At 41.2% G+C, this 24,108-nt stretch overlaps 1 protein-coding gene across 4 annotated transcripts in view; it reads left to right on the forward strand.

Annotated features, from left to right (window-relative positions):
• The first annotated feature begins 2,308 nt into the window (after positions 1-2,308).
• The window catches only part of GRIN2A (glutamate ionotropic receptor NMDA type subunit 2A), a 168,161-nt gene continuing 146,361 nt past the window's right edge, over positions 2,309-24,108 (forward strand). For 3 of the 4 annotated variants that reach the window (XM_048320666.1, XM_048320668.1, XM_048320669.1), the window contains exons 1-3: positions 2,309-2,738; positions 3,499-3,724; positions 5,165-5,587. In XM_048320666.1, coding sequence (XP_048176623.1) covers positions 5,183-5,587 — 405 coding nt within the window. In that variant the 5' untranslated portion in view covers positions 2,309-2,738; positions 3,499-3,724; positions 5,165-5,182. Of the gene's footprint in view, positions 2,739-3,498; positions 3,725-4,291; positions 4,426-5,164; positions 5,588-24,108 lie in introns of those variants that run through there. The other variant, XM_048320667.1, reaches the window with a different exon arrangement.

Consider the following 24,108-nt stretch of genomic DNA (forward strand, 5'->3'; position numbering starts at 1 on the left):
TCTCTGCAACAGGTCATTTTCAGAAAGAGGAAACCTTTTTGCAATTTAATGTTATTTTAGAAGGAACAGAGTAAAAAGAAAGTTCCTGACCTTTAAATATGTGTTTATGTAGGAGGCAGGCCTGGTAGGGAAAGTCCAGGTGGAAAATATCCTTAGAATGCATGATTCCAAACTTCTTGAACTTGTGTTGTAGCTGCTTTTAGAGAAGTGCAGAGCTGTCCATATGGAGAAGGCAATCATTTAGGGATCAGTCCGTCTGCCTTCCAGAACAAATGTCCATGAAAATGCTCAGTGCCCCAAGTGCAGGGATGTTAGTGTTTGTTACGCTGCTTTTGAAGTAAGTGTTCCCTTACACAAAATTTACAAGGGTTAGACACTTAAATGCCGGTTTTGTTTTCTTGTTTCTGCTGTGTGAAATTGACTTCTTACCATGTTTGCAGCTCTTTAATTTAAAACTGTGCAAATATACCTAGAGATGGAATGTGAACATCTATTAAAGCAGCAGTGTTAATTTTGCAGCATTTACCCAATTCTGTAGGCAGTAATCCACTTGAATTTGGTGAGGCTTTTGGGAAGACTGCGTATGTATTGCCAAGATTTATCCCTCTGTTTTTGCACAAACTTTTAATATGTTCTATTTTAATTCTAATTTGTGAATTTGGACTGTTTTATCATGATATTTCACAAAATTTTATGAGAGTAATTGAGGAAAAATATTTGGAAATAATGCTAAACTATTTCTAAATTTAGATTAATGAAAATCATATAGCTCTGAAGTTAGAAAATGTGGGTATTTCTTGTATTGGTCTTTCACACCGTTAGACTCAGCCAGTGTATTGTACACAGTATATTGTATACAAAGTATTTTCCAAAAACACCATGTCCCTTTTTATATTTTAAACATGTGCTAATGGTTAGAGCTGGAATTTTTCACCATTGTGAATTTCACTTGCATTTGAGGATTTCGAATCTGTTTTTGCTGCTGTTCCAGTAAATCTCCTGAATGATAACACTGAAATAACCCTTACACAAGGATGGAACTGCAACCTCATCTCCAGTAACCGTGACAAACATCACTGTAATATTTACAGGGGGAAAATGTGAGGGTGAAATGCAGAGATGCATTAAAACATCAAACATTGGGGAAAAAAAAAGGCAGTTGAAGCTGCTTAATTGCTTTGCTTAGAAAAAGTAATGTAATGTCTGAGGAAGTAATCTCTAAATAAGTTAGAATGTGAGATCTTTCACAGGAGGAAAAAACCCAGGCATAGACCTATTGGGGAATTCAATGATGAGACTGTCAAGAGCAGTAAAGCTGATGTGTTGTTAAATGTCTTTGGGAGAGATTTCTCGGTGTTCTGTGTCTTACTGTAGTGAAAAGCAAACTTCAGTGAGTGGACACTTGGCATTATCCTATTTGAACCCAAAAGTTTGCTCTGGTGTAGGAGTGGGGGGTCTGTCAAAACGTGTGACTTTGCCTTACTCTGAAGTATTCAGTGTAGAAACGAACATGGCTGTAAAGGATGGAGCACGGAAGAGGCCATCCCTCTGTGGTACTTAGCTGGTACATTCACTTGTGCAAAACCAAATAAGTTGTGGCAGCTGGAGCAGGATGGTGGAAAGCGAAAAGTAGGAGAGCAATGGAGTGAGGGAGAAGGCACAGTAGTGTGCAGTGGAGGAAGGTGTTGGTGGGCTGTGGTGTGGGCAGGGAGGCAAGAATTGCTCTGAGGCCAGCTGGGTCTGACACCTGTGAGAGGGGAATGCGAGGTGGAGAAACAGGCTCAAGGCTTTGAAATGGGGGATGTTGAAAGGAGGATGGAGCAGCAGGGATGCGCAGATGGAGCCAACTTCTACAGAGCTTTTTTGTGATATTTGGCTGTGGTCTGGAGCTTTGAGGGCTGCTTTTAGCGTGTAAGCTGCTGCTCCACATTCACTCCCCTGAGCCCCACGGCAGGGATTTCTGGTTGACAGCCCCTGCGTCAAGGGAAAGGAGAACACTCTGGGGTTTCCCGGGCTACCAACCTTTCGCTGGGGATGTTACTGAGGGGAGAGCGCTCGAGTTTGCCACTCTTGTGCCCCAAACCCGGTGTTCTCGCCGTTCCCCCAGATCTGACACCCCCTCCCCCGATTGCCTGCGTCTGACTCATTCGCTGGTGCTTGTGCAAGCAGAACGGGGCGGGGGGGTGGGGTGGGGGAGAAGCCTTCAAAGTATCCGCGGCTGGTCTCGTTTAGACAAGGCGGCCGTGAGCTTCGCCCCTGCAAGGGCGGCGGTGCCGGGGGCGGCGGAGCGGGCCGGGCGCAGCCCGCAGCGCCGCGCAGGCGGCCCCGGGTGGAGCCCGCCGCACCTCCAGGAGCCCGTGCCGCCAGTCCCCGCCGCTTCCGAGGAGCCGAGAGCAGCGCGGGGACTCCGTGCCTGCCGTCCTGGGGAACTGCTGCGGCAATATCGCAATTTAAAAAAAGGGAAGAGAGGGAAAAAAAAAAAAAAAAAATGAAGACGCTTAAATGCCTCCTGGCAAAAGTAAAGAGCGAATTTCAGTTGCAATGGCTCTGCTAAAACTTGATCATGCGGGATTTCAAGCGATAAAGAGCTGCCGGGCTGCTATTTACTGCGGTGGGAACAAGTTGCAAGATGAAATCCAGGCGTTAAGGGACCTATTTTCCACTTCATTGTTTGCAAAGGAATCTACTGAAATGACTTTGAGGATCTTTAAACTGGAACTATGTGGAGGGAGAATGCAGTAAGTATCGCCTTTCTGGGGAGCCCGGATCGCGCCCAGCGCTGGGGCAGGGGCGCGGAGCTCTCGGCGGTGCCGGCTCCCACCGACCGGGGCTGCGCTCCGAGTTCCCCGCCAGCACCGAGGGCCAGTTAGGGAATGCCGGCTGCTTTGCCTGGCGCGCCAGCGTCCTACATAGAGCAGGGGTTGCTTGAAGAGCTGTCTTCATGCATATTTACTGGGAATTGTGAATGAAAAAACCGGAGCAATCGAGCATTCCGTGGCGGGCTCTGCTAGAGTGTCGCTCTGGGTTTGTTTATGGTAAATTGGGAATGAAGGTGTTCTGTTTCAGGAGTGAAAAGAGCTTTAGCTGCGCTCCCAGGTTATGCTTGTTTTGAACCTGCCAAGAAAACTCCTGCCTTTGATCATGTTAATTAGTTTGCTTCTAGCTGCTCTTTCCAGGTTGGATGTCTCTTCCCTTAGAGCTCCAAGCCGTCCATTTCACTTGGAAGCAAACGGGCAGTTGGGAGCCTAGGATTTTCCTGACCTGGATGAGATGAGGGACGTATCCCGGACAGCTGTGGGCTCACGGCGCTGCTTTCAGCAAAGAGCTGAAATCTGTTTCTGAGTGAAGGGGGGGAACTTTTGAGTGTAGTCACTTTATTTCCGTTCGCATACCACATGCGATTGAAGTACATTTCTTTTTGAAATCTGCAACCTGACTAACGGCTTCTCCTCGTCTCCTCCCCCCGCTGTCCCGTCCCGTCCCCCGCCCCGTGTCCAGCCCCCCCTTGCCTGTCTCCCTGTCCGCGTAGCTGCCCTCCCGGGATGCGATGTCGCTCGCAGGCTGCGGCGGGGATCACGCGTGCGGCCAGCGGCGCGGAGGCCGCCCCTGAGCCCGGGCAGCGAGGAGCGCGACATGCCCGCGGTCGCGACATGTCCTGCAGCGACACCGACAGCAGCACCGGCACCTCCGGCAGCCGCCGCCGCTCCGTCTCCTGAGGCGCTGGGTACGTGCGGCCCCGCGCCCGCAGGGGGGCGCCCTCGCGCCGCGGCCGGGCCGGCGGGGCGCGCTCCCGGGGCGCCGCTGAGCGCGGCTCCGAGCGGGGCCCGCGGCGGGCCCGGACGGGGCTCGGGGGGCCCTGAGCCTTCCTCGGGCCCGGGGGAGAGCTGAGGCATTTGGGTCTGCTGCTCCACCGCGCTCCGTGCCGCCGCTGCTGTGACGGCGGTCGGTGGGAGCCTGCCCTGCAGTGCAATCGGGTGGCACAGGGGCACCGATGTGCAGTTAAATGCGCTGTCGGGTGCTCGTCTCCTTGTGTGCCCCGAAAGTAGGTGGTGATGCTGCAAGCCCGTGTCTGGCTGTGTGTTTTAGCTGCAGACGGCTCTGACTGAGGATGGAGATAGGGCTGGCAGGATGAGAGGGGAGATCTGAAAAATGCCACCCTGATTGGACAGCCCCGCTTGTGTGTTCTGCGTGACGCTTTGCAACAAGCTTGGCTTTATGTGGCACAGGGACTCCCTTGCAGCTAGCAGAGAGCCAGTCATGGGGGTGGAAATCCCTCGGGGCACAGAAACGGGGAGATCTTGCAGAGTCAGATCTGCTCTCTTTCTCCCTCCTTCAGATAGTTCAGATCCCTTCTGTGGCTCATCTTTCTCCCCATCCTACTCCGTCTATATTCAGCCCCCTACAGAGATTCAGTGAAGATATGAGGTAACCAATGCAGTGATGCTCATTTATGGAACACGCTCCCCTTCAACACTAGGGACAACTTTGTGTCCGAGATCAGCAGTTCTGAGCGGCTCAAGTTCTGAATGCTGCATGAGAGGATGGAAAAGAATTAAGATGGAATATCTTGCTTTTGAATCTGTTCCAGAAATGCAGTAGGATTCCTTGAGCAGCAGCTGCCTAGGAGAGATCTTCAGAAATAAAACAGCATGGGTTTGGGATGCTATGAGATGTAAGGAGTATGTGGACTGGGGTTTCCAGCAGACCTCTGGCTCACTTCTCTCATTTTGAGCTAAAATACCTCTCCCTCTTAGACTGTGACTCAAGTTTAAATAGATGTCCAGGATGAAGGCAAATAGGTTTGCTTTACCTGTTTTAGCACAGCAAGGTTAAAGAGAAGGATGATAATGTCTTTTTTTTTAAAATGATGTCAGTAATTTTAATTTTGTTGGCTATCCAGGAAGACTGTTAATTGGTCTTTTCTCTAAACTTCTGCATTTTTTGCTTTGCCTGTGGGAGACCCAGCTTGTAATATTGTCATTATCAAGCCAAGTTTTTGATGGGATATAAGAGGCTTGATTTGGATCTAAGGTGAAGAATGCATTATAAAAAGCTGCTAAAGTTTGCATTATGCCCAGAAGCTTTCTTAAAACCTTCATTGAAGATATACAGTATATATTTTTTTTCTCTATGTTCTTCTTATACAATGTGATCACTTTTACAGGGGATAAAGCTGGCAAAGATGAGGAAAATTGGCTGTGCTCTCCTGGTACTCCAAGCTCTTCTGGCGCCTTTGGATCTTGTTCATGGAGCAGAGAAAAATTATCCCATCCTGAACATTGCAGTGATTCTGGGAAGGACCAAGTATATAACAGAGAGAGATATCAGAGCTCTCTGGACCAGGGAAATGTCAGCAGACCTGACTGTTGATATCAATGTAGTGACCCTTCTTGTGAACCAGACTGATCCTAAGAGCATCATAACACATGTTTGTGACTTGATGTCAGGCACCAAGATCCATGGAGTGGTTTTTGGAGATGACACTGATCAGGAGGCAGTAGCTCAGATTTTGGATTTTATTTCATCTCAGACTTCTATTCCAATTCTTGGAATTCATGGCGGGGCCTCCATGATAATGGCAGATAAGGTAGGAAAATGTATTCAGAGCTGTTGCTGTTCTAATGTACTTAATTGTGTTGGTCTCTATCATGAATAATCACTACAAGCAGTTCAAGACAGATGCTCTTAATTGTCTCTCTGTACTTAAAAAAATATGCATAATGGTGTCTTTAATGGCTCATCAAATATTCAGAAATATTTTGGGGTTCATGCCTAACATGTTCTAAAACTAAAATCTCACTAATGAGATTTTACTATCCAGCACATTGAATGATGGTGAGTTAAAAAAATTTAATAGCTAATATGATAAATGGAAAAACAAGCTCATAATAGTAGGTTCATAAATGATTTTGAGGATAAGATGTAAAATTATAAGCAGATGTTATGTGGTGCTTATAAGAAATAGCAAGCAATAGACTTGAATGTATTTGAGGACAGCAGTAATAATAGGTCAATAATAAGCCAGACTTTAGTGATCTACTAGTCTCTGAATTAAGTAGTTTTGCATACTTGGACCAACTGCATTCCATAGATTTATTGAATTATGTTTTTGCTAACTGGATACTTCTGCTTTCCTACTATAGTTCATGAAAATCCAGTAAGGGGTTGTCTGAAATATGGAGATAATGACAAATGGTTTTGTTGGAAAACATATCTTTATGTAATCCGTTGTGAGACTGGAAGAGCAAAAGTGACTCACGTCTCAAGTTCCTTAACGTTGTAACAATTTTTAAGAACTCCTTGCTGGCACTGCAGCACTGATGTTGTGAGCTGACTGCTGCTGTTTCTGAAACAGGCACTGAGTGCAGGGCTGAGCTCTGGTGGGGACTCTGCCTCGCCGGAAAGTCACAGGAGCTCCCACTGTGGTGTAAGAGAGGAGAGCTCAAAGAGGGAGTGCAGATGTGAAAAATCACTGGTTTGCCAGCACATGAGGATTTTTAATGTTAATTGTAAGTTACTTCCTGATATTTCCATACTGTAGGGTTTCTTATTCATTGACTATTATTATTTCTTATGAGCGACTTCTGAATAGTAAAGGATTCTCTGAACACATCTGAAAAGGAAGTGGTCCAGATATATTATTTTGTGAAGTAAGGGGGGAAAAGAACCAGGAAAGCGACAATGATTAGTTATGACTGAGGAATCAGCTTTGAACTTTTGGAACTTTTTACCTCTGGAAAAGACTTTTTTCCTGTTGAGATACTAGGTCTGTTTCTCTTGGTATCTTGAATGATCTTCCTTTACAACTTATCATACAAGGGCAGGACAATAAGTGTTGAATTATGGCAGGGATCCTATAAAAATGGCTCTGAAATCTTGATGGATACAGAAAGATCATTACAGTCAGTGCTGCTGTCTTCAATGCAATTGCAGTGACCAAGTTACAGAGGCAGTTATTTCATGTGCTTTTAAATTACAGTGCAGATTTACTTGTTTTTTAAAGATGGGTTTATATGTATTCAGTGCTTCTCTTTGATACATATTTCATGTAACTGTCTCTGCTAGTGTAAGAACACTTGAAGATCCCAGCCAGGGCTAAGTGATGAAGCACTGGAAGAAATCCTTACAGAATCATCTTCACTCATGGTAGCAGATGCAGGCTGTTACTGATACAGATCTATTTTTACTTTTATATAAGAGCCTCTAGAAAATGAAACAGGTTTTTTTTTTTGTCTCAGTAATTTACTCCTATTTTCATTGTATGCTAATATTATCATTATTATATCACTGTCTTTGATTTTAGGGGTTATTAGGGTTTTATTAGCAAACTTTTCTGTTGAAATTTAGCTTCTAAGGTTTCCATTTGGGAAATCAAAATCGTCTTTTGTGTGTTAAAACAATCTAACAGCAGTCTTCAGTAGCTTGAATTGGCTGAAGGAATTGTTTGTTCATGTAACTAGTATTGTCTTAACTTTTAACCTGACCTTTGCAATGTGCAATGTCTTGCAATGGGGTTTGGAACATCACAGTAATGAGACTTGCATGTGTCACTCAATTAACCAGTTCATTTAGGAATTAATTCCTGGGAGATGAAGTTGAAATTCACAGAGCTGTCATAAAAGCAGGGGAGATGAAGTCTGAGGGAGAAGGATTGCAAATATGAAATCTTTCAAGTCACTGTCAGGATTTTAGCTGGCACACATAGGTGTTGGCTGAATTGTGAAGATTATTAAGTAAGTCTCCTGTTTTGTCTCATGCGTTGAGATGCCTGGCTATGTAAAAGATGTCTGCTCCCACTCCTGCTTGTGGATGTAGTGCTCTGGCACTCTAATAAGGCCATTTCATTTATGTCCTTATTGTGTGAGTTCTGTGCCAGGTGGTTATGTGGTGCTGAACTGAACTAAACTCAGGGCACAGGAATGAGAATTCATCTATAATAATGCTCTGTGCTGCTGAAGACTTCACTGAATGACTCAGAGGAGATAAGCTACCATATTCTCGATGGCTAATAAATACCATGCCAATGTGAATCTTGACTAAAGAGCCCTATCTGTAAAAAAAAAAAAGTTGTTCTATATTTCCAAAGATGAGATAGGCCCACATTTGGAGTTTGCAGTGATTAATGCAGGACATAAAGCTTTTGAAGCACCGAGTCCCTGTCTGAACATCTGGGGTGAGTGGTGTGTTGTCTAGACTGCCTCCTTCGCTGGCCCAGCTCAGCTTCAGTTTGCTCAGAGTTTGCCTGCACCATCTGAGGAGAGATGTTGCATGATTCATACAATGAAAATAGACAGGCATGTGAAGCCAATCAAACTGGAATGTTTTCTGAACCTCTGTGATCTATTTTTGCCTGACATCAGCTGTCAAAATCCTACCAACAAACCAATGGGACGCTTTGGGGTGTATGGCACTTATCTGATCCTAACTGTGCTACAGAGATACCCTTTGGACAGTGCCACATGCTCTGCTCCAGTTGATTTTTATCACCTGCTCTTGGCAGGAACTCTCCTGCCAGTGAACTGCTCCTTGGCTTTGGTCCCCAATTCTGCCACACACTTCTAACATATTCAGATGTGGCATAGTCTACTGAAACAAGATGAGAACTCTCTGGGGCATCTGTGCCAGCCTGCTGTGCATCAGCATCCCTTGGAGCATGCTGAAAACAGACTGACTGTTTATTCATCTTGTATCTCTTGACATTTGAGACATCTCAACACAAACATTACTTAGGAACTGTTTTCTGACTTGAGCATTTGATTTCAAACATAGTTACCTTTGTTTCACCACATGCTATGATTATAATGATAGTAATTGTGATACTTTTTTTAAAAAACAGAACATCATGGTTAGTTCTGTGTGAAGGCTTCTTCACATGTGGGGAAAAATGCCCCTACGTATTTTAAGTACATCCAGGAATATTTAGTGTCTCTGAACCAGACTACTTTTGCCTATTGCAAACGTAAATCTTCCCAGAAGTCTTTCTGAAAGACATAATTTGAGGCATTTTATTGTTGTGGAAGCACTCAGTTATAACACATAGTCAAGAAATGTTAAAGGTGAGGGTAATTTTCCAGTGGGCTATCACAAAGTGATACTTCTTGAAACAGATCTGGGAGTGTTATGCAAAGTAACTAACTGCTTTTCTAAAAGGTAAGTATTATTGCATAATGATTCTATGAGAGCTGGGGAGGTTAGACAGGATTGCTGGAGGTTGTCTAACCCAGCCCTAGCTCTGTGATGAGCGAATATCAAAATCTGATCTTTCAGTCAAGTTTTGAATATCTCCCTGGAAGTAGATACCACAGCCTCTCTGGGCAACCTGTTTCAGTAATTAACCTCTCTCACCATGCAAATATTTTCATTTTATCTCATTAGAATTTCCCTTGATACCACAGGCTCTTGTTCTTTTGCTGTGAATCTGAGTCCAACTCTGTCTCAGTGCAGTTGTAGGCTGCAATTATACCTGTCCTTACCTGTCGCTTTCCTGGGGAAAGAGTTCCTTCAGCCCTTACTTGCACTTGCAGTCCTTTGGACTCGCTTGGATATATTGGTGTCTTGTATGGGGAGACCCCAAACAGGACAGGGGACTGCAGATAGGGCCTCGTGAGTCCTGAGAGAGGAACAGTCCCTCCCTGGAGCAGCTGCTGTGCTGCTGCTGCCGCAGCCTCGTTAGGCTGTGCCACCGAAAGGGAGCACTGCTGACTCATGTTCAGCCCATCCCATGGGTCCCCCATGCCCTGTAGCTCTGCCTGGATAGTTCATAAATAAGGCATGTAATTTCTAATAAGCACTGAGTAAAACTGTACTTTGAAATCTTTCCTTCTTTTGGTGGTGATTTTTTAGGTACTTTACTGAAATACTTGCAGATGTGTTTGCATTACTTGTCATTTTCACCTCATTATAAGTATAGCTGGAATTGCTTTGTTTTAGCTCATCTGAGATGGAAAAAACTGTGCTGGACTTGTGCAAACCAGAGCTCTAAGCAACTGTGATCAGAGCCCACCCAGACTCCTGGCTCTGGAGCATTCATGCTCTTATCTGTACATGACTTTGTTCATGATCTTAAAGTTCCTCCACACATCCTCCAGCTTCTTTGCCAAATGTCTCCGTGCTGCAGTGATTCTCTAAAGGACCAAAAAAGTTCAAAAGTCACACTTTACTTTGGTACTATGTGTAAGTGTGCTTCAACTATTAATGACTTCAAAATTGTTTGATGGAGATGGTGGGGAGGGTGTTGTATTTGTCTTTTATTGTAGAATCTTTTCTGGAGGTCATACTATCTAGAACGTGCTCATTAATTCATATGTCTGCCATATGTCTATGTAGATTTCTGTCCTGCCTGTTTAGTTGGCTTGTAAAAGCAGTTCTGTATTTCATTAGAGAAAATTGCAAATTTAAGTTTTTCTATAATAACATCTTTTTATCCCTGTCCTTACTGATGGCTGATGCCAACATGTGTATGGCTCTACATGTCTGAGCATGATATTCACTTTGGCTTTGTTACTGCAAAAGACTGAAAGATTAAACTGTAGGTTAATAAATACTTCCGTGCAAAAATACCAGTATTCATATAACTGGTGTTTCAGGTCTAGACACAGTAGCTTGCACTACTACATAGTCTGTTGCACACACTATTTCCAGCTTCTGACTCATTTAAAGAAGCAATTGAATTTGATTTTCTTCTCTTCTAGCTGTATGAAGGCCCCTATGGGAAGAATAACCTTCAGATATTCTAATTTTTATTTTGAGCTGCAATAAAAATGTAGCATTGACCTCCTTGCAAATCTGTGTTTATTTGTCCATATCCTTGAAAGCCAATCTATATGTACTTTTTAAGAAAGTCTTGCTTGTCCACAAGATTTTTAGAGCTAGAATGTAATCTGTGGTAGTATCTTTTACACACACATGCTGTGATCAGTGGTATTAAATGGTTAAAAATGTGCATGAGATTTGTCTTACTGAGGTGAATGAAGTGAGTGGATATAGCATCCCGTGTTTTTCCTCCTCAGGAGGCAGTGCTGTGTGAGGGTGAGGTGGTTTGGGTAGTGCCTGCTGATTTAGGCATTGCTATTCCTGTACTGGCGTGGCTGGGAGAAAGTAGAGCTCCAGCAGCTGCTGTATTTGCTGCTTTCAGCTGGGTCTTGGAACTCAGAGGAGCATTTTATTAATGATGTGAGCTTTGCTTTCTTGCTCTCTTTCTCCCAATCTTTTTTTCTAAAGGCTTTTTCTAGCTATTTCTGAGGTGATGATATTATTCCTCATTATCTTGTCCACATAAGTTTATCCCCCTTAATTAGGTGAAGGAAAACATGGATGGATTTCTGGAATACTGCAAGAGTAATTTGAACTGTCATTCTTATGGAGCTCAAGGGAGGGATATTTAGTTTAATTTTCCAAAGTAAAAGGAAGGTAGTTTTGAAAAGATTAGGAATTTCTGTAACTAATGAGCAGGTTGTAGGACATGGAAGTCTTCTAGAGTTTACTTAATTTTTCATTCAGTTTAGGTGTGGGTAAGTTCCTGTTATTTTAGTTTGCTTGCATTTACAGCTGCAGCTGAGCTGAGGGTGCAGGGTTGGTTTCTATGCACCACTCATTTAGGAGAGAGGAGTGCTTGGCTTCACTTTAGTCCTTTGCAGTAAGCTCTATACATTTTCATCTCAAAGGTACTGTTTTCTTTCTCTACAGACTGTTCTTACAGTTATTGAAATAGATATCCTTAAGTGTCTTTGTTTTGAGCAACAACATCTTAAACCTGCTAGCAAGTCCCTATTGTAGATCTCCTATGCAGTCTCTCCAAACTATTGCCTGCCTATGGGTAGTTATAACACAGCAGACTCCTGGGCTGTGAAAGTAGGACACAAGACCTTCAGCATAATTTTCTGCATGCAGACGGTGGCATCTTTGGAATTTGTTTTCCCAAGAACATTCTCAAATACAAAATTAAAAAATACTCCTTTTAAACTATAAAATAATTATAGGCTGTTACAAAATACATGGGAAGTTTCTGGCAATCAGAATATATCCAGAGAATGTACCTGAAAGTATAAAATTATGCAGTGTACAGAACAGAAGGGCTTTGATATAATGTCAAACACATATTTTGTGTTTCATCTATCAATTATTTTTGAGGATGCTTAGATTATTTGAATAGACAGTTCATTAGTGTGTTTAGTCACTTATTTGAACTAGCCATTTAATTTGAAGAATTTATCTATAAGTTTTTTTTGATCTTTCTTGGAAGACTCTGGGGTAGATCTGCCTACATGGTGATGGTACAAAGGGCTTTGTATAGATGCACAGAAAAACTTTGCCGGCTGTAGCTTTTATTTTTTACAAATCTGTGGTCATCTGGTTTGTGTGTACTCTCTCTTCCAGTCTTCCCTGGAGCTATGAAGTTGTGTGGATTTTACTGAGGGAGCCCAGCCTGGATTGTCTCCACACCATCTGTCACCATATTGTTTGTTTAAATCCTTGAGATATTTTCTTCTGTACTTCACTGAAATAAATACATAAAGCTGCAGCAGCATCATTGGCTATTTATATTAGTTTTAGACTTAATGTCCTTAAGGGAAAACCCCTGTGCTTGCAATTGAGGTGCAGAAGCTGGAGGCACATTTTGTAAAACTGGATGTGGTTTAGTTCTCTGAGTGCAGAGCTCCAGTTCCTCAGCGTGTTCACCCTGCAGCCCGGGGCCCCTCTGCCTTCTCAAGGGGGACAGCCAGCTGGGGCTCTCATGGCCCTGGAGAGACAATGCTGCTCATGGGTTATGCTCTGGTCTCCCCTCTCTTTCGAGGAAAACGTTTTGTGCTCTTCAGTAAATGTGGGATGTATCTTCCTCTGTCCTGACACTTGATATTCTGGGTCAGGGGAAAGTTGAAACTTGCAGGCTCTGTGAAACCAGAATTAAGGCAATAAGATTGGTTAGAAGGGGGAATGTTTTGGAGAGAAATTGAAGGGTGCAGAAGAAATGTAGTATAAAAGCTGAAAAAGCAACAGGAAAATGAGTTTTGCTGATATGCAAATGTGATATTCCAAGTTGCAGGTGGAGGTTGCTTGGTGCCCAGCAGCTATAAGTTTGTGATACACAGTTAACATTGTCTCCTTTCCCTACAGCAATTTCCCCTGTACTTTCCATGCACATGAAGCTTAAGTGATCAAAAAGCCTCAGTGTTTGGAAAGAGAAGGAGGTTCTAGGTGTACAAGTTGTCTCTTATTTCGGGAAGAGCAAAATTCCTCTGGAGAAAGGTCTGTCCTTTCTGGGACTCAGCCATGAGGGATCCTGGGCTGAGTGGTACACAGGGTTTCCTGATCAACCTTTGTGAATGATTTAAACATCTTGAAGAAGGAACAGTTTCTAGTCCAAACTTGTGACTAAGATTTTATTTGAATACAAATTCTTTCACCTTCACTTGCGGATGAAAGAAATCATTCATAAACATATACATGTAGATGGTTTGTGTAACCTATTTCTATTCCCTTCCCCTCTTCAACAGCTACAGAGACTGAACTAAAATTAGGAAATCTAGCAAAACATCTGAGGTCAAACTGGTCATAAACTTCTAGAGCATGGCAAAAACTCTATTTGATTGTGCATTGGTCAATCTTGCTTAGCAAGATTAACGTGTTTGGACAGGGGCAAGTTCAAAGCAGACTTATACTTCCTTCTGGCTGTAACACACAGAAACACATCAAAGGGCTCTGGATGAGATTTGACTAAAAACACTGTAGTATTCTGCATACAGCTCCAAAACAATCTCTATTTCTTTTTTATGTCATCTTTTGTTTCATATTTGGACATGATCAGACCTGAGAATTTGAGGTCTGGATTTTTTTTTGGTATATATGCAGATTCTTCTCCCTGCTTTCTCCTGGATTCCCTTGCTGAAGGTGGAGAAGGAAAGGTGAGATAAAAACAGGTGGTAATCTTCATGCTTTTAATATTTTTCAAGTACACTAACATATCTGCTCCTCAGGATGGAGCCTACAGGTACTGGTGCTTTGGTGTGCTGTGTTGGCTGACAGTAGTGTCATTTCCCAGTAGGATCACATACACCCATTTTGGAGTAGCTTGGATAAGGTAGATTTTTTTCAGATCGAGACTATATATCTTTATGTGTCCCTTGATTTGGGTTTTGGCTAAGCTCTCTTGGAGAGGTGCTTCCAGATGACTCCTTGGTTGGTGTTTTGGGCTTCCTGTCTCCATCACAGGTTTGGGAAAGTAATTACCTTCTAGGCTTTTAAGGAAGATAGGCTGAATTGTTTTGTTGTCACAAGTTCCTTGCTGCAGCAGACTGAGAACACCAACATTGGTCTTGCTCCATGGCCTCTGCTCAGTGTTTGTGGCTATTTATAACCTACCTTTTGTGCATCTTGCAGAAAGATACTTCTATAAATGTGTTTCATTAAAAGGATTTTTGGGTGGAAAGCTCCTTACCTTCTCCTTTTTTTTTTTCCTTTTCTTGACAGTGGTAGTTTGTTTTTAGCATCCGAACTTTTGGTTCAAGATTTCTGTAACTATTGCTACAAAGTTTTGTCTATTTGTGCTGAACAGTTTGCCTCTCCATGTGACTAAATTAGCAATAGGACTGCTTTGTTTTCACTGCATTGATTTTGTGTCTAGTGGAAACACACTGTGTATGTAGAACCACTATGAAAGAAGAAAGGGCAGGGATTTTATAGCCACTTTTCAGCTCAACAAAATGTGCAACACAACTGGGTATGGCAGAAAATAGAATTAAGGTAATCTGTTCTAAGTAACAAGTTGCTTTCAGGAGTTACAGAAACATATAATTACCAGAAAAATTGCATGTTATTTTTTGTATGTGAGGCTAATTAAGAGTTCTGAGTAAATTGTGTGGCACAGGCATCAGAGCTATGTGAAGTACCTAACTGGGACAAGATAAGGCTTGTGAATTCATCCTAAGAAAACAGATGCAAGAATTATGAGAAGTGTCTGTATTCTAGTCAAGTATCATTTAGGATGGTCTGGTTTATTTTCAGCAGTCACTTTATAGGAAACAAGCTAGCTCTGTCCTTTATTTTGTTTTGATCTGTTTGCCATCCTCTCCTCTCTCCTTTTTCTGCATTTTAGCTACTGTTACCTGCAAAAAGGCTGACATTTCCTTTTCTGGAATCTGGGTTCCAGAGAAAGATGTTGTGGATGGCTCAGCCACTTAGCATGTGAAGCTTTATCCCCTAACTATGTAACAGCAAACTGGTACTGAAGTTGTAAAAAGAAGTACTTGCTTTCTTCACTTGCTCTTAGACTGGATTTTCCTTACCCAGTCCATTGTCTGTCAACCTCCTTCACCCAAAAAAATAACTGTAATTGGAGCAAGTAAAAATTCCCTGGGGTCCCAAGAACAAAGCAAGAACTATGAATGTAAGCCAAATCTATTCCTATTTAATAGGCATATTTAATAGAGGAAAGGAATATAAACTGAACCACGTGAGCTAGGGCAATGCTGGTGGGGAGCTGAGGTGGTGATAAACCAGAAATAAAAATTACTGATGGAGGTGACCTGTTGTGAAGAAAACAGTATGAGAAAACCAGAATTACTCAAAATTCTGAACAGTTTCCATCTCTGTCTCTTCAGGCTTCCTGCCCTTGGGATTTTGTGCAATCCTTTTCAGTCCTAAGTCATTCCTTCTGCATTCATTGACTACTTTACATACTTGTAGAGGGAGGTGCTTACTTTTCCTGTTGCAATGTGGGGAGTCTGGGCTGTAGTTAACCATCTGGAAATTGATACATTGGAGTGTCTACTTGTATCCATTCTAATGCAATTTAAAATTTCCCTACTGCTCGTTTTTTCCTTTAGTATAGCCTCTGAGACAGGGTCAGTCCATTATAAGCTTTCCTGAAATAAAATCCTCCCCTCATTTTGCTGTGCACTGGCTGGCTACTGATGCTGTTCTGCGTAAGCATTCATTTCTATAAAAAATTGAAAGAGTTTTCAATAATTCTCTGATTTGTAGTAATAGAAGTGCTTTTTTTCTGTCTATGTATGTTCACTCTGTTCAGGTGCTTTGTGGGAGTGCCTACTACCTTGTACTTTTTAGGAACTGGAGTCTTAAAATATATTCATAATTTCCTTTTATAATTTAATTCAATTCTGAATTTCATATCTCCTATTAGGGCCTTTAGAATACTTGGGGACAGGACAGACTGACAGGAAAAAAATACAAAAGCAAACTTCTTCCCACAGTGTAAGGTGGTTGCTGGTTCTGCTGTGTCCCCTGTATGTGAATGTGTTTAGCTGTTACTTTAAAAGTCCTGTTCTGAGACTCAGGTTCACTGGCACTTACCAGCTAAATTGTTCTTACGTGCACTGAACAAAGTTATGGATCCTGAGTGACATAAATCCTGATGTTGTCTAAGTGAGTGGCTGTATCATGAGGTTGAAAATGAGCAGTGTCTGCAGACAACAGAGCACGGGGAAGAGCCAGGCAAGGATAGCCTTGGCTCTTTGTGGGGTGAGCTTATTTGTGGAGGGGAAAATACAAGTTACATGATCCCCTCCATACTTTGGGTTTGGTAAAGACAAAAAATTATCTTCATTGCCATTTCCAGATATACTTATCCTGTCATTTTTACCAGTCTCAACAACTGCAAAAATAATGTCACACCTTTTCTAACCTTTGTCAGCCTTCAGGCTTGCAATCTCTCACATTCCTGTTGTTCTTTGCTATCCGTCACTACTTCATAATGTAACTGAAATATTCCAATGATCACTGAAAAAATGACACTAAATAGATGACTTAGGACAGGTGCAAATAATAAAAGAAAAATCACATTATAATATCCTGAACAGTTGCTCAGTACCTTCTCACTATATACAGATATTTTCAGATTCCCAGTTTCTCATAAAAACACATTGCATGATCTCTGAATAAAAATTCAAATGAATATGTGGGAAGTTTATGTGGACCCAGCTGTCACCTGCAGTATGTGTGTCTTTACTGATTGTTGAAAGTCTTACCAATCCTTAGTGTGCTTGTTTAAATTGTTTTATGTTATTCTTTCTGGTTCCTTCCTGGTACGGGATGACTCCTGGCTTAAGAGAAGCTGGTTTTTGATTTACTTTTTTCACAGTATGAGGCAGAGATCTTAAAATAGTGAGATATTTTAGGCAATAATAAAATGTAACAACCCACCTCAGCAGTCCTTATTCCAGTGTAGGTCCTATTGATTTGTTAAGCTGCAGTGGAGCCCTCAGTGGACACTGCCTGAAAGCAGTGGGAAACTTAAGCTAAAGTAAGAATGAACTTTGCTCATTTCCCACACACTACTGCATTTTTTAACTGTATAAAGTAGGTTATAGGCATTCAAAACCTTAGTTTTAAATAAGTTATGCAGAAAAAAGCTCTCTAGGTCAGCAAAGGCACTTCTAAAAGCTGAGTAGCATACTTCCACTAGGAAAAGATAGCATGCAGGTCATAGACAAGTCTACATGGAAAGCAAAAATCCTGCTTGTGAGATCCTGACTTTGGTGTGATTGATTTCATTGGGAAGTCAAGGACGAAGAGCAAGTGCAAAGTAAGCAAATGCTTTAAATAGTTAGTTCTTTAATGCTTATTTAATTGCTTTTCCTGAAGATTTGAATGCTGCCATGTAAAGAGATAATGGAGAGGGTTTTTCCTTTCAAAGGAGGGGGCTTAGTATGTTCTTTATGTAACAGCCATAAAGATGCAGACATATTCTCTTAATATCTGAGATGGAAAGGCCAAGCACACAATAGACTTAAAGCATTTTCTGCTTAGAAGAGCAATCTCTAGTTAAAGGAATGATTTGGTTTGTTAAGGGCTGTGCTTGGCGTGTTCTCTCATGACATGCTGGATTGCTAGTGAAATACCCTGTTGACAAGCTCATTGGTTTTGAGTTAAACCTGATAACTTAAACTTCATTTTGATAGTTAGATTTCTGTCTTACTGGGTCATTTTGAGGTTTCATTTGCATATTCCACCCAGTTAAAAGTTCTGGTATTTAAACAGCTTTTCTAGTTCAGCTCAGATGGTGGAATATTTTCCTTCTTAACAAGCATTCTAGTTTGTATTAAAAAAAAAATTCTCCTTCCCTTAGTTGCTTTTCAAATCAAGTATGTAGAGTAAGCTTGGCTCCCTATTGAGCTGGTTTAATCATTTGTTTTTTCCATCTGCAGAGAGCCAATTCCCAAAGTAACTTCAAAGAGCCTTGCCTGAGTAAAAGCTTCCAGCTTTGGAGCACAAAGATTACAGAAATATGCTTATGCAACTGCTTGAAACCTCTGGCTATCTTGACATGGAGAATACAACTGAATATTTCCCTCTATTATTCTGTTACTATAGACCTTAAATATTTGTAACTGAGAGTTTTGCTGCCACTTTGCTTTTGCCTCCCATGATGACTGCACAGTGTGATGTGTTACACAAGTGCACAGACATGGCATTTGTAGGCTCAAGGGGATCACTGGTGTTCTGGGTCTTGAAGTGATCTCCTATGTAACTCCAACAAGAAAACAAAAATTCAGCCTTGATGTGAATTGTCTGTAGACAAGTGTGAAGACTTGCAGCAGTAAATGCAGACTATTTGTTATATTATAGATTTCTGCAGGCTTTAATCAAATGATGAAGAGGCTTCAAGTGAAATGGCTCCTGGGAGAGTGGTAACCTCCCTTCTTCATTTTTAAAATTTGCTATGTTGACATATGTAATCTCTGTTCGCTGAAAATAAAGTCAATCCCCTGCCCAGTACAGATAGATAGCTATGGGATGCATGTTTTATGTCTAATGTGTATGTAGTGTTTTTGAGTGCAGTAACAAATTTAAAGTAGTTAAAATTGCGTGTTTGTGAGGACCTGCTTCACATTAAGGTCAATATAAAAAATTTACTTTATTTCAGTGTCTTCCTCACTAGTGACTGTACGTTATTCATGACATTCCAGTCCAGTGGTTGTCATCATAATTTTGGAGAAAAGCTGATTTTTTTTTTCATTTTTTCCTTTTTTTTTTTGACAAAACTGTCTGAAAATCAGTGTGTCTGGGATTTGTCCCAAATTAATTTCCTATGGAGGGAAGAGTTACGAGTTTGGTCTCAGTACAACGACTCTTTTGGATTATAATATCTGTCAATAGAATTGCACGACTTTGGTTTTAACTGAAGCTATTTAAAATCTTAATTTTTGGCTTAATCGAATCCTTACCACAAGTAAATCTAATTCTGGCATACTATTTCAATTGCACAGACTTTCATTTCTGACTAAGGATTGGAAGGATTAACCCAGATTTTAGCAGCTCTCTCCATGACTGGGTGGATAGGATTAAAATCTCTGCTGCTCACTGTGGCTGTTTATTCTAGTTTTTGCTTAGTTATGTCTGTTGACCAGGATGGGAAATTTTTTGAGGTTAAGACTACAGCTAAAAGAAGTATGGTGAATTCACTGGATTGCATTGTGTTTTGATTAAAAGTACAGCCCAAACATGCTTTGCCTGTTTGCAGGACCATGATTTATAGTTTAGTATATTCTAGATTAATTTTTTAGTTTGAAGTATTAATAAATTTATCATCTTTTAGGCTGTAGAAAGATATGTTTTAGAAAAAAATAATTGGGTAAAACAGGAATGGCATTAACAAAATTGTAATATCTTCTAAGGACTGGCTGAATGCACCAAAAGTTTTTGGGCCAGAAGCTGGGAGGATGTTCCTGTATTTCATTTCTATCAGTGCAGCTATTAGAAATAGACACAATTTCACTATGCAGGAAATAGAGAAATTTCTGGAATACTGTCTGCAATTAGGCTCCCACCTTCTAAAAAGCCCTGACCCAGTCATGAACTCAGAAATTAGTTACTTCAGTGACCAGGGAATGAAAGTCTCACCTCCAGGGGATGAGGCGAGTTGTTTTTGTTTAATCTAGTAAAAATGAGCCTGGGAGGAGGATATGGTGGCTCGGTGCAGGATGAAGAAAAACTGATTAAACAACATAAAATGAGTCAGAGGACTGAAACTTAGGTGGGAAATTGAAAGTGGTGAATGGTATTTAGACGGAAAATGAAGAAGCTCAGGAATGGCAAGAAGCTGGCTGGTGTTGTGATGGAAACTTTTCAATGAAGAAGGATGAGCATGTTCTTTTCAGCATGTTCTTTCTATTTCTACATTCTTCTTTACATTTACAAAATGCTTGAGATTGAGAAAACCATGCAACACTATAATATTGCCTCCAAATCTAGGCAGGCTTATATAAATGTTAGATTGGGTAAAGGTGAAGTGGGAGGAGTAGGATCCTGGTGTGCTCCTTATCAGTCAAGGACTGTGCTCATCAGACTTGGAAAGACAGACTGGCCTTGGGATTCCTGATGGAATATGGTGAACTATGTTCTAAAAATTTTTGAAGCCTCATCTCCTAGAAGAGAATATACATTTAATTTCTGGGGGAATGTTATCTTCACCTTCTTATGTGAAGCAGGAGAACTTGACTTTTCTCTGGGTATTTCTGCCTTTTTGTATTTTGTTCTTTTGTGCCTCAGGCAGCAACAGAATTCTCAAGAGAGATGTGATGAAGATGTACTCTCCACTTGGAAAAACGGTGCTGTTTGCTGCTTGTCATCCTGGTCTATTAGGGAAAAAGAGAACCGGTTAATAGCCCTGGAGCTACATGGTTGGAAGGTTACAGTATCCATTACAGAACCCTTGTGAGTTCTGTGCTCTAGTCCCAGTGTAAGCTGCACGTGATGATGTCTGCATGTCAGACATGCTGGGCTGTGCTTTATGTGACCTAAATTTGTGGGCAGTCTGGGTTGCAGTTGCAGCTGGACACCCAAAATATTACGGGTTTTTAATGTCTGTGTTGGACATTTGTTGCAATTCTGTGGTGGTATTTCTGCCTGTAAATAATCATGTGTTCTAGACCAACCAACTGTTTTTGACATGGAAAAATATCTTGATGAATATTCTGACTCTCATTTAAAACTTTGTTTCATGGACTAAAATATTTTTTTAGTTTTTTCTTTTGCTCTGGAGAAAGGGTTCCTAGTGGTTGCCATTACATGCAGGGGAGTGTGCATGGGCTAATACATATGCAGTGAATATAACGAGGTGATGATCATGTGATTATTGTAAGGAATCTGGTCAAGGGAGTAGAAATTGCTATATAAGCACAATGATATTTTCTTTTCACTACTGTCCTGAGGAAAGGATGATTGCAGGTGTCTGCTCACAGAGCTTGCAGAGTCTTCAGCTATGAAGGGTTCTTCAGAGACAACACACTTTATCTGGCCTTGTTGAGCAATTGGAAATGTCACTGTCACTGAGAATTTGATTTTATTATTGAATAGCTCTTAAAAAAGGCTACAGAAGGCGATGCTTTTCAGAATCTATAATTTTTGTGCAGATTCAAGCTATGGAAGAATGGAGTCTTAGTACCTGAGAGCAGCTCTCAGGTCGTGATATTACAGCAGAACATTAGGAAAGGAAGACTGTAAAAGTTTAGTTATGCTGCATTATTTTCTTGCCATTTCCTGTGGCTGTGTTTAAAGAACTGATATGATGTCCTTGCAAGAATGGAATATTCTTCCTAAAACACTTTAACGAAGTAGGCAAAATCTTTTTTCTAATGATTTGCTATGGCTGGAGAGGAAGGTTAAAATGATGTATTAATGAATGCAGCAGATGGTCTACAACAAATGGTTAGAACTGTTTGTATTTTTTTCCTCCAAAAAAGGTCGAACAGCAAATTGGATAAAATTCTGTTTCAAAGTGACCAAGCCTGTTTCTTCCCTGAAGCAATTCACATTTTTTCCAGACTTCATTAATACTGGAATTCTAATCTCTTTAGCTCTTACAGCTGTTCCATTTTTAGGGCCCTTCAGAGGCCAATTATTTTGTTAAAAAATGCTTATTAATGAAAATATGTTACCATGTAGCAAGAAAAGGCCAATGTAGGTGAAAAAAAAAAAAAAAAGTGCCTCAGAAAGCTTAAGGCTCTCCTAGCAGTGCTTTTGGGACAGAAAAAGAAAAAAATCAGAATAGCATCCTTTGTTTTAGTATTTTGAGTGGGTTTTTGGTGGTTTTTGTTTGGTTTTTTTTTTTTTTTTGAGTGTGTGGTTTGTTGGTTTTTTTTTGCAATGGTACTGAAGTAAAAAGGATACATCTGTTTCCTTGTACTTACATCATTAAACCAGGAGATATGAAGTGCTGGAAAAAGTTAGTGTAGTCTTGTGAGTCCTTGCCAGGCACCAGTTTCTTTTTGAGGCACATGCCTTAACCTCTGAGTTAGCAAAGGCATTATCACTCAGTGTTTCTGTTTTCACTGGTTTGCTGACAAGGCCATGTGCAGTCATGAAACAAAGTTGTGCTGCTACCACAGCCAAAACTCCTGGAACTGCTTCCATGTCCACCAACAAAGCCACGTTTGGATTTTTTCTCCTCTTGTTTCTTTTATCAACTGAGGTTTCAGTTTTTGATTTTGAGAGGACCACCATCTCTGACCACTCTCAGCTTTATGTTCTTCAATTCAGTTGTGTCCTGATTCCTCTGATCCCTCCCCCATGCTGCCACTGTCTCTGTTCTAGACCTACTTTGCTGGGAGAGCTTTGGAAAAGTATTCTGAGTTTAAGTTGTCTCTTCCATTTCTTTGCTCTTTTGCTGCATCTGATCTAGTCTGACTGGCACACAGAAGCCTTCAGGGCCTCAGATGAGTTGCCTATGGTTTGCCTCTGCTTTAAAAGTGAGAGTTGGCCTCCTGCCTCAGTTTCATTGGAAATGCCTTGGAATGGCAGCTCTGCTTTGTCTGCTACTTTGGACAGAAAACTTGTAGAATTTGCCCCGTGTTTTTTCCAAAGTGAAGATCAGCATGCTGCAAAGAGAGCAAAACATTAAGAAACATCTAGCAAATCAGCAAATGAGCAGTATGATCTCTTGTGTTCAATGGTGCTTTTGAAAAAGACCTCCATGCATTCATAATTGCTAATTTTAGTCCAATTTAAACATGATCTCAAAATCAGACCCTGATTTTCAAACTTGGCTGTTCTCAGAATAAGCCTGTTAAGTTTATCAGTAACTGTCTGAATGGATATGCAGGCAAATTTGTAGTCCTTAAAGGACTGAAGTACAATACCAAGGTAGGTATCAGTGTGTAAATAGCTCTTGCTCACATATGAACAATTGCTACGTGAGTTGCTTTCTTTGGTGTCATCTTCTATTGAAGTATTTATCTCCTGCTCTTCTCTTTAAGAGTAGATTAATGAGCCTGTAAGTGATGAATTTACTCAAAAAGTGGTGCTGGTGATATCGAGGCATTTCTGTGACGGGGAATTTGAAAGGTTGCAGGTGTGACTTGTAGAGAAGGGTTATGTGGGGCAGGTTCCTTTGCTCCTCCAGGTACCAGGAGGTCTTAAGTTCAGGCTGGGACTTTGTCCAGGGAATGGTAAATCTTCTTTCCCAAACTTCATCTGTGGTTTGGGAACTACAGCAGTTTTTACTTTATTGTTACTTCAGATGTGGACAGTTGAACTGTGCTTCAGTGTTACCTTATTCCATGTACCCTCTGCTCAGACACAGTTTTTGTGTATACTGGTAATATTTTAGGGTTGAAACAGCAGACATCAGCATATTCCCACTCTGGCACTTAATAAATTTTCCCATTTTCTCCTAGTCCAGTAGCTAGTCTGTTATTGACCCTACCAGCTATTTGAAAATCTGTATATTCCTCTGGCATTTTGCCATGTTGGTTAAAATCCCACTGATCTCATTCTTTTTGGAAACTGCCTTGATGAAGTTTTAAGTGATGAACTGTGAACTGTCTTCCACTGCAAGAAGTCTATCAGGTGAATAAGTTGGAAGCCCCAAATGAGAACAAATGCCCTAATAGGATACCGGGCTTGGATATTAATTTGGTTACCAAGTGTTCCCAGTAGATTTGTAATCCAGTGGCTGTTCAAGTAACCTGATTTTTCAGGCCTGAATCATCAGTATGGCAACAAGTACCTATGAAATAATGGGTAGGTAATTAAATACTCTCTTTCTCTAACTTTGATTGGCCTTTCATTGTGGACAACATGCCTTTGATTACTGGACAAGACAAAACAATAAACCAGACTAGTGTTTATTTCTTCTTAGTTTATCCTGTACGC

The sequence above is a fragment of the Corvus hawaiiensis genome, chromosome 16, assembly GCF_020740725.1.
Source record: "Corvus hawaiiensis isolate bCorHaw1 chromosome 16, bCorHaw1.pri.cur, whole genome shotgun sequence".
Classification (NCBI taxonomy): domain Eukaryota; kingdom Metazoa; phylum Chordata; class Aves; order Passeriformes; family Corvidae; genus Corvus; species Corvus hawaiiensis.